The 16204-nt window shown below is 41.3% G+C and overlaps 1 protein-coding gene across 1 annotated transcript in view; it reads left to right on the top strand.

Moving 5' to 3' along the window:
* Nucleotides 1-16204, top strand: part of LOC150089325 (elongation factor-like GTPase 1) — a 549838-nt gene that overhangs the window by 465335 nt on the left and 68299 nt on the right. The window contains exon 22 of the mRNA XM_090389043.1: nucleotides 15865-16049. Coding sequence (XP_090245169.1) covers nucleotides 15865-16049 — 185 coding nt within the window. The remainder of the gene's footprint in view (nucleotides 1-15864; nucleotides 16050-16204) is intronic.

Below are 16204 nucleotides of genomic sequence, written 5' to 3'. Positions count from 1 at the left end.
TGATTCTCCGGGTTGAGTAGCCAGCTTGATGTCCAGATCTAAATCTGATTGTACCCTTTTAAAATGGTTTAGGAAGACGGATTGAGGGATGTGGCAAACCCTGTACTCTCCATAATACTTTGTGGCGCCCATATAGAATAAAATACACAATTAATACTTCGACTAAATATAACGAGTTTTTTTTTTTTTTTTCGTAATGAATTAATGAACTTTGAAATATTCGTACATTGCAATTTCCAAGCGAATAAACCCAATACCAAGCGTATTAGTTAGAGTATTGTGCTTTAGATATATTATTCGGGATTTTCCACTGTTTGCAAAAGGGCTGTACAGCTTTATAAACAGCATGAGAGCTTGCTTTAAGAGCAACCCTCATTTTTTGGGTGATTATGATATTACGATTAACGTTCATAAAAATAAAGACATTTAGTTTCAAACTAAATATACTGGTGATCAAAGAAAGGGCATCACCACTTTCTTTGATTACCAGTATATCAAATAAAATAAAATTGTACTGTTTTTTGAGTCTTTTTTCACCAACCTTGCGTAGAATTAAAACACCAGGGAAACTAAACTTTTGATAACTGATTTATAATAAGTCAAAATACCCGCATCTACAACAAATTTAACTTTATAATAAACTCTACATATAAATTATTAAAATCTGCTACATTACAATCAATAAAATGCATAAAATATACTGATTAAAACGATAAAAACCGTAGCTTTCAAAGGCTCAGCCTTCTTCTTCAGCGGTAAACCTTGCTATGCAGTACAACTTTAAATATCAGCAGGCTAACGGTACTCCTCACGTGTTTCCATTCTCGTGTGCTTCGTTCTCTCGCGTTGTGGAACTGGAAGTGGCTCGAGTGGAAGCCACACGGAATCGTTCATCCCTTTTGAGGATAGTGGTCTCAAAGATGGGATGAATCCGCGTGCCTCTATCCCTATTTATGTTAATGGTAGAACAAATCCGCAAACTCTCGAGCCACTTACGGTCCCAGAACTTATGCGCCCGATCGGTGATGATAGCATCGTCCGGGGAGATCTGGTGTTGTTTCTCCCAAAAATGCTCGGCCACGGCGGACTTGCCATATTCCGCATTTCTTATTGCCTTAGTGTGTTCCCCCAAACGATCTTTAAGACGGCGTTTTGTTTCCCCTACATAACACTCCCCACAATCCGGGCATCTAATGCTATATACGACCCCACTAGTGTTCTCTTTTTTAATGGGGTCTTTAACCTGAGACACGATTGTGCGCAGCCTCCGTCCTGGAAGCTGCACACAACGCGTCTGGTACTTTCTTAGTATTCTAGCAATATGATCAGTCAAACCCGGGTAGTAGGGAATGTATGCAGTGGCTATCGGTGTAAATGGCTCGCCTCTCCTCTGATTTCCTTTAACATATTTCTCTATAATCCTCCGGGGGTAACCACATTTTGCAAGATCCGTCGCGACCCGTTCATACTCTAATTTTCTATCATCGGAGGCACTGCAATGTGATTTTGCTCTTTCAACTAAAGCTCTTACCACACTGTTCCTATGATGGTTGGTTTGGGCTGAGCTGTAATGCGTATACTGCCCTTTACACATGGACTTCCTAAACACCCTAGTCCTCAGCTGTCGACCTTCTCTACAGACCAACACATCTAGGAACGGCAAAACTCCTCCTTCTTCCACCTCCGATGTAAATTGTATGAATGGGGAGAAGCCATTTAAGCTGTTCAACACTTGATCCTCACTCCCCTTCCGAATGATTGAAAACGTATCATCCACATACCTTTTCCAGGGGCGCATAGGGAGAACACTAGCATTAAATATTCTGGCCTCGAGCTCCTCCATAGCTAAATTAGCTATAATTGCGCTGATGGGGGAGCCCATGGCTGCACCATTAACCTGTTTATACATAGTATTATCAAATACCATAGTGGTACTTGAGAGGCATAACTCTATTCCTTTCTCAATATCCTCTAGCTTTAGCTGTGTTCTAGTACTTAGGGTGGTGTCCCTCTGTAATGCCAAGCGTGCACACCACACCCCATGATCAATCGGAATACATGTAAATAGCGATTTCACGTCGAAGGAAATCATGATCTCATTTTCTTCTATGGGTTGGCTTCTAATAAACTGCACAAAGTCTTTACTATCTTTAATACTGTATTCTGAAAGTCCCACTAGTGGGGATAACAATTTGGCTAAGAAACCAGAAAGTGCATAGGTTGGACTGCCTATAAATGAGACTATGGGTCTAAGTGGCACATCCACTTTGTGAATTTTAGGCAAGCCATAAAATCTTGGCATTTGGCTACCTGTAGCGCGCAACATCCAATACTGTTCCTTAGAAATTTTGTTGGACTTAAGCCAACCCTGTACCATACCGTTCACTTGGCGTTCCAAACTAAGAAGAGGACTTTTCTGAATAACTTTATAAGTCATCTGATCTTCCAATAAACACAACGCTTTACTTCTATACGCTTCCTTATCAAGAACCACAGTTGCTCTACCCTTGTCCGCGGGTAGGACTACGATGCTATCATCCTGTTTAAGGCTTCTTAGCGCAATTCTTTGCTTCACATTAAGATTGGAGGGGGCATCCTTAGCTTGACTCAGGATCGCTGCTACTTTTACTCGAACTTCATTAGCTGTAGCTTCGGGAAGTTTGCTTATAGCCCTTTCCACGCCCATAGCTACTTCTGCAACGGGTAATCTGGGCGGCACCATGGCAAATTCCGGTCCTAAATTTAGAACCTCCAATTGCTCCTTAGTTAATTGTTTATTGCTCATATTCACCACAAAATTCTTGGTGGTGCTATCACCACTGCCCCTAGGCTTGGATCGTTCTTTAAGCTTGTCAAACTTCCCCATTTGTCTCCGTCTATAACTGTCCGAAATTCGTTTTGCTTTAGCTGTTACTACACTAACCACTCCTGCTAAGTGTATCGGAGACAACTTATCACTTAACTTATCCAAGCACTGCCTTTTACCTCTCCTAATGTGGTATAAATCATTATGTAATTTTCCGATCCATATATTAAGGATCTTCCTTTGATACCACTTGGTAATGTTAAAAACTCGTTCATCCTCAAAGGGTAGCTTTGTTTGAAAGCCTCGTGGAATGAGATTATGCGTCTTGCATCGATGGGCAAACCTCAAATGTTGTTCATGTTTCGCCTCCCTAACACTATGCCTCTGAAATTCTCTGACGCACTGCACAAATGGACGGCCATAACATCGAAATAATTCTCCAAACAGGCCTCTGCGGTTGGGTATATCCATACTGCATACCCGTTGCAGAAGTAGCTATGGGCGTGGAAAGGGCTATAAGCAAACTTCCCGAAGCTACAGCTAATGAAGTTCGAGTAAAAGTAGCAGCGATCCTGAGTCAAGCTAAGGATGCCCCCTCCAATCTTAATGTGAAGCAAAGAATTGCGCTAAGAAGCCTTAAACAGGATGATAGCATCGTAGTCCTACCCGCGGACAAGGGTAGAGCAACTGTGGTTCTTGATAAGGAAGCGTATAGAAGTAAAGCGTTGTGTTTATTGGAAGATCAGATGACTTATAAAGTTATTCAGAAAAGTCCTCTTCTTAGTTTGGAACGCCAAGTGAACGGTATGGTACAGGGTTGGCTTAAGTCCAACAAAATTTCTAAGGAACAGTATTGGATGTTGCGCGCTACAGGTAGCCAAATGCCAAGATTTTATGGCTTGCCTAAAATTCACAAAGTGGATGTGCCACTTAGACCCATAGTCTCATTTATAGGCAGTCCAACCTATGCACTTTCTGGTTTCTTAGCCAAATTGTTATCCCCACTAGTGGGACTTTCAGAATACAGTATTAAAGATAGTAAAGACTTTGTGCAGTTTATTAGAAGCCAACCCATAGAAGAAAATGAGATCATGATTTCCTTCGACGTGAAATCGCTATTTACATGTATTCCGATTGATCATGGGGTGTGGTGTGCACGCTTGGCATTACAGAGGGACACCACCCTAAGTACTAGAACACAGCTAAAGCTAGAGGATATTGAGAAAGGAATAGAGTTATGCCTCTCAAGTACCACTATGGTATTTGATAATACTATGTATAAACAGGTTAATGGTGCAGCCATGGGCTCCCCCATCAGCGCAATTATAGCTAATTTAGCTATGGAGGAGCTCGAGGCCAGAATATTTAATGCTAGTGTTCTCCCTATGCGCCCCTGGAAAAGGTATGTGGATGATACGTTTTCAATCATTCGGAAGGGGAGTGAGGATCAAGTGTTGAACAGCTTAAATGGCTTCTCCCCATTCATACAATTTACATCGGAGGTGGAAGAAGGAGGAGTTTTGCCGTTCCTAGATGTGTTGGTCTGTAGAGAAGGTCGACAGCTGAGGACTAGGGTGTTTAGGAAGTCCATGTGTAAAGGGCAGTATACGCATTACAGCTCAGCCCAAACCAACCATCATAGGAACAGTGTGGTAAGAGCTTTAGTTGAAAGAGCAAAATCACATTGCAGTGCCTCCGATGATAGAAAATTAGAGTATGAACGGGTCGCGACGGATCTTGCAAAATGTGGTTACCCCCGGAGGATTATAGAGAAATATGTTAAAGGAAATCAGAGGAGAGGCGAGCCATTTACACCGATAGCCACTGCATACATTCCCTACTACCCGGGTTTGACTGATCATATTGCTAGAATACTAAGAAAGTACCAGACGCGTTGTGTGCAGCTTCCAGGACGGAGGCTGCGCACAATCGTGTCTCAGGTTAAAGACCCCATTAAAAAAGAGAACACTAGTGGGGTCGTATATAGCATTAGATGCCCGGATTGTGGGGAGTGTTATGTAGGGGAAACAAAACGCCGTCTTAAAGATCGTTTGGGGGAACACACTAAGGCAATAAGAAATGCGGAATATGGCAAGTCCGCCGTGGCCGAGCATTTTTGGGAGAAACAACACCAGATCTCCCCGGACGATGCTATCATCACCGATCGGGCGCATAAGTTCTGGGACCGTAAGTGGCTCGAGAGTTTGCGGATTTGTTCTACCATTAACATAAATAGGGATAGAGGCACGCGGATTCATCCCATCTTTGAGACCACTATCCTCAAAAGGGATGAACGATTCCGTGTGGCTTCCACTCGAGCCACTTCCAGTTCCACAACGCGAGAGAACGAAGCACACGAGAATGGAAACACGTGAGGAGTACCGTTAGCCTGCTGATATTTAAAGTTGTACTGCATAGCAAGGTTTACCGCTGAAGAAGAAGGCTGAGCCTTTGAAAGCTACGGTTTTTATCGTTTTAATCAGTATATTTTATGCATTTTATTTGATTGTAATGTAGCAGATTTTAATAATTTATATGTAGAGTTTATTATAAAGTTAAATTTGTTGTAGATGCGGGTATTTTGACTTATTATAAATCAGTTATCAAAAGTTTAGTTTCCCTGGTGTTTTAATTCTACGCAAGGTTGGTGAAAAAAGACTCAAAAAACAGTATGGATATACCCAACCGCAGAGGCCTGTTTGGAGAATTATTTCGATGTTATGGCCGTCCATTTGTGCAGTGCGTCAGAGAATTTCAGAGGCATAGTGTTAGGGAGGCGAAACATGAACAACATTTGAGGTTTGCCCATCGATGCAAGACGCATAATCTCATTCCACGAGGCTTTCAAACAAAGCTACCCTTTGAGGATGAACGAGTTTTTAACATTACCAAGTGGTATCAAAGGAAGATCCTTAATATATGGATCGGAAAATTACATAATGATTTATACCACATTAGGAGAGGTAAAAGGCAGTGCTTGGATAAGTTAAGTGATAAGTTGTCTCCGATACACTTAGCAGGAGTGGTTAGTGTAGTAACAGCTAAAGCAAAACGAATTTCGGACAGTTATAGACGGAGACAAATGGGGAAGTTTGACAAGCTTAAAGAACGATCCAAGCCTAGGGGCAGTGGTGATAGCACCACCAAGAATTTTGTGGTGAATATGAGCAATAAACAATTAACTAAGGAGCAATTGGAGGTTCTAAATTTAGGACCGGAATTTGCCATGGTGCCGCCCAGATTACCCGTTGCAGAAGTAGCTATGGGCGTGGAAAGGGCTATAAGCAAACTTCCCGAAGCTACAGCTAATGAAGTTCGAGTAAAAGTAGCAGCGATCCTGAGTCAAGCTAAGGATGCCCCCTCCAATCTTAATGTGAAGCAAAGAATTGCGCTAAGAAGCCTTAAACAGGATGATAGCATCGTAGTCCTACCCGCGGACAAGGGTAGAGCAACTGTGGTTCTTGATAAGGAAGCGTATAGAAGTAAAGCGTTGTGTTTATTGGAAGATCAGATGACTTATAAAGTTATTCAGAAAAGTCCTCTTCTTAGTTTGGAACGCCAAGTGAACGGTATGGTACAGGGTTGGCTTAAGTCCAACAAAATTTCTAAGGAACAGTATTGGATGTTGCGCGCTACAGGTAGCCAAATGCCAAGATTTTATGGCTTGCCTAAAATTCACAAAGTGGATGTGCCACTTAGACCCATAGTCTCATTTATAGGCAGTCCAACCTATGCACTTTCTGGTTTCTTAGCCAAATTGTTATCCCCACTAGTGGGACTTTCAGAATACAGTATTAAAGATAGTAAAGACTTTGTGCAGTTTATTAGAAGCCAACCCATAGAAGAAAATGAGATCATGATTTCCTTCGACGTGAAATCGCTATTTACATGTATTCCGATTGATCATGGGGTGTGGTGTGCACGCTTGGCATTACAGAGGGACACCACCCTAAGTACTAGAACACAGCTAAAGCTAGAGGATATTGAGAAAGGAATAGAGTTATGCCTCTCAAGTACCACTATGGTATTTGATAATACTATGTATAAACAGGTTAATGGTGCAGCCATGGGCTCCCCCATCAGCGCAATTATAGCTAATTTAGCTATGGAGGAGCTCGAGGCCAGAATATTTAATGCTAGTGTTCTCCCTATGCGCCCCTGGAAAAGGTATGTGGATGATACGTTTTCAATCATTCGGAAGGGGAGTGAGGATCAAGTGTTGAACAGCTTAAATGGCTTCTCCCCATTCATACAATTTACATCGGAGGTGGAAGAAGGAGGAGTTTTGCCGTTCCTAGATGTGTTGGTCTGTAGAGAAGGTCGACAGCTGAGGACTAGGGTGTTTAGGAAGTCCATGTGTAAAGGGCAGTATACGCATTACAGCTCAGCCCAAACCAACCATCATAGGAACAGTGTGGTAAGAGCTTTAGTTGAAAGAGCAAAATCACATTGCAGTGCCTCCGATGATAGAAAATTAGAGTATGAACGGGTCGCGACGGATCTTGCAAAATGTGGTTACCCCCGGAGGATTATAGAGAAATATGTTAAAGGAAATCAGAGGAGAGGCGAGCCATTTACACCGATAGCCACTGCATACATTCCCTACTACCCGGGTTTGACTGATCATATTGCTAGAATACTAAGAAAGTACCAGACGCGTTGTGTGCAGCTTCCAGGACGGAGGCTGCGCACAATCGTGTCTCAGGTTAAAGACCCCATTAAAAAAGAGAACACTAGTGGGGTCGTATATAGCATTAGATGCCCGGATTGTGGGGAGTGTTATGTAGGGGAAACAAAACGCCGTCTTAAAGATCGTTTGGGGGAACACACTAAGGCAATAAGAAATGCGGAATATGGCAAGTCCGCCGTGGCCGAGCATTTTTGGGAGAAACAACACCAGATCTCCCCGGACGATGCTATCATCACCGATCGGGCGCATAAGTTCTGGGACCGTAAGTGGCTCGAGAGTTTGCGGATTTGTTCTACCATTAACATAAATAGGGATAGAGGCACGCGGATTCATCCCATCTTTGAGACCACTATCCTCAAAAGGGATGAACGATTCCGTGTGGCTTCCACTCGAGCCACTTCCAGTTCCACAACGCGAGAGAACGAAGCACACGAGAATGGAAACACGTGAGGAGTACCGTTAGCCTGCTGATATTTAAAGTTGTACTGCATAGCAAGGTTTACCGCTGAAGAAGAAGGCTGAGCCTTTGAAAGCTACGGTTTTTATCGTTTTAATCAGTATATTTTATGCATTTTATTTGATTGTAATGTAGCAGATTTTAATAATTTATATGTAGAGTTTATTATAAAGTTAAATTTGTTGTAGATGCGGGTATTTTGACTTATTATAAATCAGTTATCAAAAGTTTAGTTTCCCTGGTGTTTTAATTCTACGCAAGGTTGGTGAAAAAAGACTCAAAAAACAGTATGGATATACCCAACCGCAGAGGCCTGTTTGGAGAATTATTTCGATGTTATGGCCGTCCATTTGTGCAGTGCGTCAGAGAATTTCAGAGGCATAGTGTTAGGGAGGCGAAACATGAACAACATTTGAGGTTTGCCCATCGATGCAAGACGCATAATCTCATTCCACGAGGCTTTCAAACAAAGCTACCCTTTGAGGATGAACGAGTTTTTAACATTACCAAGTGGTATCAAAGGAAGATCCTTAATATATGGATCGGAAAATTACATAATGATTTATACCACATTAGGAGAGGTAAAAGGCAGTGCTTGGATAAGTTAAGTGATAAGTTGTCTCCGATACACTTAGCAGGAGTGGTTAGTGTAGTAACAGCTAAAGCAAAACGAATTTCGGACAGTTATAGACGGAGACAAATGGGGAAGTTTGACAAGCTTAAAGAACGATCCAAGCCTAGGGGCAGTGGTGATAGCACCACCAAGAATTTTGTGGTGAATATGAGCAATAAACAATTAACTAAGGAGCAATTGGAGGTTCTAAATTTAGGACCGGAATTTGCCATGGTGCCGCCCAGATTACCCGTTGCAGAAGTAGCTATGGGCGTGGAAAGGGCTATAAGCAAACTTCCCGAAGCTACAGCTAATGAAGTTCGAGTAAAAGTAGCAGCGATCCTGAGTCAAGCTAAGGATGCCCCCTCCAATCTTAATGTGAAGCAAAGAATTGCGCTAAGAAGCCTTAAACAGGATGATAGCATCGTAGTCCTACCCGCGGACAAGGGTAGAGCAACTGTGGTTCTTGATAAGGAAGCGTATAGAAGTAAAGCGTTGTGTTTATTGGAAGATCAGATGACTTATAAAGTTATTCAGAAAAGTCCTCTTCTTAGTTTGGAACGCCAAGTGAACGGTATGGTACAGGGTTGGCTTAAGTCCAACAAAATTTCTAAGGAACAGTATTGGATGTTGCGCGCTACAGGTAGCCAAATGCCAAGATTTTATGGCTTGCCTAAAATTCACAAAGTGGATGTGCCACTTAGACCCATAGTCTCATTTATAGGCAGTCCAACCTATGCACTTTCTGGTTTCTTAGCCAAATTGTTATCCCCACTAGTGGGACTTTCAGAATACAGTATTAAAGATAGTAAAGACTTTGTGCAGTTTATTAGAAGCCAACCCATAGAAGAAAATGAGATCATGATTTCCTTCGACGTGAAATCGCTATTTACATGTATTCCGATTGATCATGGGGTGTGGTGTGCACGCTTGGCATTACAGAGGGACACCACCCTAAGTACTAGAACACAGCTAAAGCTAGAGGATATTGAGAAAGGAATAGAGTTATGCCTCTCAAGTACCACTATGGTATTTGATAATACTATGTATAAACAGGTTAATGGTGCAGCCATGGGCTCCCCCATCAGCGCAATTATAGCTAATTTAGCTATGGAGGAGCTCGAGGCCAGAATATTTAATGCTAGTGTTCTCCCTATGCGCCCCTGGAAAAGGTATGTGGATGATACGTTTTCAATCATTCGGAAGGGGAGTGAGGATCAAGTGTTGAACAGCTTAAATGGCTTCTCCCCATTCATACAATTTACATCGGAGGTGGAAGAAGGAGGAGTTTTGCCGTTCCTAGATGTGTTGGTCTGTAGAGAAGGTCGACAGCTGAGGACTAGGGTGTTTAGGAAGTCCATGTGTAAAGGGCAGTATACGCATTACAGCTCAGCCCAAACCAACCATCATAGGAACAGTGTGGTAAGAGCTTTAGTTGAAAGAGCAAAATCACATTGCAGTGCCTCCGATGATAGAAAATTAGAGTATGAACGGGTCGCGACGGATCTTGCAAAATGTGGTTACCCCCGGAGGATTATAGAGAAATATGTTAAAGGAAATCAGAGGAGAGGCGAGCCATTTACACCGATAGCCACTGCATACATTCCCTACTACCCGGGTTTGACTGATCATATTGCTAGAATACTAAGAAAGTACCAGACGCGTTGTGTGCAGCTTCCAGGACGGAGGCTGCGCACAATCGTGTCTCAGGTTAAAGACCCCATTAAAAAAGAGAACACTAGTGGGGTCGTATATAGCATTAGATGCCCGGATTGTGGGGAGTGTTATGTAGGGGAAACAAAACGCCGTCTTAAAGATCGTTTGGGGGAACACACTAAGGCAATAAGAAATGCGGAATATGGCAAGTCCGCCGTGGCCGAGCATTTTTGGGAGAAACAACACCAGATCTCCCCGGACGATGCTATCATCACCGATCGGGCGCATAAGTTCTGGGACCGTAAGTGGCTCGAGAGTTTGCGGATTTGTTCTACCATTAACATAAATAGGGATAGAGGCACGCGGATTCATCCCATCTTTGAGACCACTATCCTCAAAAGGGATGAACGATTCCGTGTGGCTTCCACTCGAGCCACTTCCAGTTCCACAACGCGAGAGAACGAAGCACACGAGAATGGAAACACGTGAGGAGTACCGTTAGCCTGCTGATATTTAAAGTTGTACTGCATAGCAAGGTTTACCGCTGAAGAAGAAGGCTGAGCCTTTGAAAGCTACGGTTTTTATCGTTTTAATCAGTATATTTTATGCATTTTATTGATTGTAATGTAGCAGATTTTAATAATTTATATGTAGAGTTTATTATAAAGTTAAATTTGTTGTAGATGCGGGTATTTTGACTTATTATAAATCAGTTATCAAAAGTTTAGTTTCCCTGGTGTTTTAATTCTACGCAAGGTTGGTGAAAAAAGACTCAAAAAACAGTATGGATATACCCAACCGCAGAGGCCTGTTTGGAGAAAATAAAATTGTATTTGTCGTCCAGATAACGTAAGTATATGGCAATATTTCTTACAGATTGCATCAGATGTGATGACGTAATATTGCATCAACTGTTACTTTCAGCTATATAAGCACGCTCTGCAAGAGTTGCAGTCATTCCTTGCTTGTGTCAGGATGGTGAGGTACATGCAGTTTGACGCCACAAAGAAAGAGTTCTATTGTTACTTTACGTGAGGAAGGCTGTTCTTCCTGTCATATTGCTTATAGAGTGTCTTGTAATCAGTGAGTAGATTTCTTTCCGAACTCAAGAATACTGGTTCCGCTGATAGGAAAAAAGGAACCGGACTCAAACGAATCTATATGCCAAAACAGGACCGCATTTTGAAGTGTTTAGGCCTCAAAAACTGTAAAGCGTTTTGTCTGAGCTAAAAAGAGAATGGGAAGAACATACAGGAGTGGTAGCAATTGCAGTAACAGTCAGAATACGCCTCTTCAAAAATGGACTTGTAGCCCGTCATCCTAAGAAGAAGTCCCTCTTCACACAAAAAATGAAAAAGGCCCATTTAATTTGGTATAAAGAGCATGTCATATATATGTATACAAAGGGTACTAGGAAAGTTTTGCAATATGACGCAACAATGAATCACAGGAAGCTGCTTGTTGCTGCATGTTGAGACATGTTCATACGTGCATAGTAGCCGCCTCGCCAAGTCGATGGGCTCAGTTATTCATTAGTAGTGAGAGTGTAAAGTGCTTGCGATGGCATCGTGGTCACGAAATGAGATAAGGACAGTTTTGCAGTATAATTTCGTGCGTGGTTTAACCATAGACCAGTGCTTAGAAGAAATGACTCTTGCACTAGATGATGATTGTCCACATCGTACAACGATATTCAGGTGGTATAGAGAATTCCAAAGGGGAAATTTCACTCTGGAGGATTCTGAGAGGCCGGGAAGGCCACGAACGTCAGTTACGGAGGAAAACGTTACTGCTGTGAGGAAAATGCTTGACGAAAACAGGCGAGTGACCTACCAACAGATAGAGGATACTTTGGGCCTAAATGCACCAGCAATTCGTTCGATTCTGCAAGATCATTTGCACCTGAAGAAACTTTGTTCTCTCTGGGTGCCGCATCAACTGACTGAAGAGCAGATGACACGACGTGTGACTTCGTGCCGGGAGATGTTAAAAAAGTTTGATAAGGGACAATCTCGGTATGTGAACAACATCGTGACAGGTGACGAGACTTGGCTGTACTATTACGATCTGCCGACCAAGGCTCAAAACAAAGTTTGGGTCTTTGATGATGACGACACACCCGTAATTGTCAGAAAATCCCGATCTGTAAAGAAGAAAATGATAGCTGTATTTTTCAAATCGAGTGGAATTGTGGAACGTGTCGTTTTGGACACGCAGAAGACAGTCACACCTAAGTGGTATACTGAACAATGCCTGCCTAAAGTCATTGGATCTATGAAGAACCTGCGGCCAAAGCCAAGAATGGACACCTGGTACCTCCATCACGAAAATGCTCCAGCTCACCGCGCCAAAGCCTGCACCGAATATTTGACCACGACAGGACTGAAACTTCTCGAGCACCCTCCCTACAGATCAGACCTTGCTCCGTGCGACTTTGCACTGTTCCCGCATGTGAAAATGAAGCTAAAAGGGAGGCAGTTTTCCAGTGATGAGGACCTTCTACGGGCTTGGGACAACGAGTGTGCTTTACTCCCTAGTGAAACTTGGCAAAACTGGTTTAAAGATTGGTTTCGGAGGATGGAGAGGTGTATTGAATGTAGAGGAAATTACTTTGAAAAAATTAAATAAACAAAGCTGTATTGCAAAACTTTCCTAGTACCCTTTGTATGTATACCTGTCTCACAGTGGCACCAGGACTATTTGTCCATCTCCACCTGTCATGTAGAGGGAATTGTCATCTTATGTCAAAAAAAAAAACTTAATCACATCGACCTGAAGTGTAAATGTGTATTTACCAGGCCACACTGCCATCAGGTGGCAGCCACCAAAATGGGCAAATACCACTCGATGCTCACCCTAGCATAAGGAGCCAAACCTGGGTCTACTCCTATGTCAGTGCTAACATAGCACCAGAAAATCCCGCACCCATCAGTGGCTGTGCAAAACCGACAGGTGCCCGCAAAATCCCGCTCCCAGATAGGAGTAGGACTTTGCGGGCACCTGATAAGGAACATGTCAAATGGACCCCGAGCAGTGGAACCAGTTATTTTCTCGGATGAGAAGAAATTCAACCTTCATGGCTCTGACGGGACAAACGATTCGCCATAGACATGGTGAAGAATACTATTCAGACTATGGCATCTGGATGGTATTCAGTGAAATTCTCTACCAGCACAGGAGGTATGGGGGTGCATTTCGTATCGCGGAGTAGGTCACCTGCAGTTTATAAAAGGTTCCGTAAATGACAATGGATACCTGGCTATATTGGAAGGCAAATTGCTGCCAACCATTAGAGACCATTTCAACCTGCCAAGTAACTGCATCTTTCTGAACAACCCTGCTCCTTGTCATCGCGCGAAAAGTGTAAGTAGGCACTTCTGTAATTACTTTAGCTTCATTTCTGCATTAGAGGTTTGACAGTAATATGTTTACATATGTTACAGATGAAAAAATGGTTGGAAGAATTACAACTGTTTCCTGGACATTCCACTGCAGATTCCACACGTTGGCATCGTGTGGAATCTGCAGTTGCTAGAAAAAAACCAGACCCTTCATGAGCTTCAGGAAGCCATAATTCATTTTTGGAACCACAAACTATCAGTGATTATCTTCAGAAAGGATAACTTAACAAATCTTTCTAAAAGAGCCAAATATTTCATGAAAATCTATCCACTGGGAGTACAGTTATTACATGCAGATGGACAAAGAAATAATAATTGTCGGATTTCTCTTGTTTTTGATAAATCTTTTTAAAACAGCCAAATATGAAATTTGCGACATGATCTACCAGGAGTTGACTTATTACATGCAGACGAACATGGTGAAGATGATAGGCATTTGCGCATTTATGCTAACATGACAAACAAAATTGTACAAATAAATTGCATACTTGGAGAACATTCTCAATATTGATATGACTTTCATGTGCCCACTTAAATCACATAATGCACTGAATTCCACTAGAATTAGAGATAATTCAACATCATTCGTTGGTTTCTCCAGGCTCACTGAATGGAGGAGGTGTATCTTATGAGCACACTTGTCCTGCCCTGTTTTCTTTATTGTTTTTCAAGTTCTCCTTGTATGTAATACCTGTGAAATTTCCCAGTGATGAACAACTGAAAGTTTGATTCCATGACTGATAGCATAACTGAAGGTTTGTTTCCATGACTGATAGCATATTGCATTGGTCTCCAAAGTGGGGTGCACGAGATAATCTGCAGTAAATCAATATTTATTGATTACGAAGACTTTAGTTTTTCAAAACATAACTGAAAATAAAAATTATAAATAAATGTTTTTTTTTAATACTTCAGTATGCAGCTTTGTTTGATCATGCCATCGATCATACACGTTCAAGTACATGCATTTTGTACTTGAACTTCAATTTAATTTTGTTTTGTAATTTTTTATTTGTGATTTTATAAATTAAAAAAAAAAAAACTTTTATATATTTAATTTTTTATTCGGGGGTTCACACTAGTCCTTTTAAGTAAAATAAGGGTGCATGACCAAAAAATTTAGGAGACCACTGGCATATTGTAGATCTCCAATACACAGTCTGTATACTGAAGACAGTAGCGCCCCGACCATATGTGCCGCTAGTAAAATTTGCCCCCCTAAGCATTGAATACTGATAAACATTGACCAATCAGAAATCAGTGTAAAAAAAATTGGTGTCCTTCTGAACTGACTCCTACCTCGCCTACCCACTTGTGGTGATCCTGGCTGAAGCACATGAACCACTACTCTTTGTCAGAAGTGGTGTGCCATTCTAAAACTGACCTTTGTTGCTTAGATGTAGCAAAAGATAGGTAAATGTGCTGCAGCAAGATTGGCTCCACTTTTTTGCATGCTTTGTTATTGAATGACCTGTACCTGATTTAAATATCGGAGAAAGTCATTATAATACAAAAAAATAATTTATTTTTATTTTTTTTTTATTTTGATGCTACCAGTTAATATCACTAGTGGTGTGATTGCTGCAGTATTAATTTAATGTTTGAACTGATTAATTGCTTTTAGTTTTATCATTGAACAATAAAGACCCTTCCCCATTTTTAAGCTGCCTGCCTTTGCCCATACTCAAGTTTTAACTTAAAAAAAAAAAAAAAAATTTAAACTTTTTTTTTTGCTTGCTGATTAACTTGTACCATGCTATTTAACCAGTAGTTTTGTTTTTGTTGTCTTCCTGAAACTGTGTTTTTCATTTTTAATATTCATATTGTTGGGGGGGGGGGGGTTCCTGTTTTGTTAGCATGCCCTCCATGATGGTACATCTTATAAAAATTTACCCTTTTTATTACCACAACTATGGACTCAAACGTTATGATCCTAGATGCGCTTCACTAGAAAACATCAAAATGACCAATCAACCAACCACTAATCAAGGTATCCATCAGGAAAATCTACTGATATTTTTTTTTTTTCTAAAAAAAAGACAGATCAGTCTTCAAAGCACATGCAGTATACAGATACAACTACATGATAAAAGTACGTTTTTTCCCTAATTGCAATTGTGCTGATATAATTAATCTCTTTTCTGCACCTCTGAATCATCACACCTTGTCTAATGTGATCCTCCTCAACTTTTTTGTAATAAGTTAAGTACTCAATTAAGTTAAATATCTTCAATATTGTAGGAAAAATGTATGCTGTCCTTGGAAGAAGACATGGTCAAGTACTACAGGGAGACATGCAGGAAGGCTCCCAAACATTTAATGTCACTGCTACTCTGCCAGTTGTTGAGAGCTTTGATTTCACTAACGAAATCCGTAAACAGACTAGTGGTATGGCAAGTCCACAACTGGTGTTCAGTCACTGGGAGGTAAGTTTTAAATTTAATAAAATAATTATTCTTCAGAAATAATATGATTATTACATAATTCTGTATAATATGTAATCAGTGACTAGGCCATTTAAGCTTTCATTTCCACATGGAGTCCCTCTATACAAGAAACAGTTGCCTATTTTGTCTTTGCC

Source organism: Mastigoproctus giganteus, chromosome 2 (assembly GCF_048544385.1).
Source record: "Mastigoproctus giganteus isolate SK-2022 chromosome 2, ASM4854438v1, whole genome shotgun sequence".
In the NCBI taxonomy this organism is placed as follows: domain Eukaryota; kingdom Metazoa; phylum Arthropoda; class Arachnida; order Uropygi; family Thelyphonidae; genus Mastigoproctus; species Mastigoproctus giganteus.
Note: the sequence above shows the minus strand (reverse complement) of the source record. Positions and strands in the feature narration are given on the sequence as shown.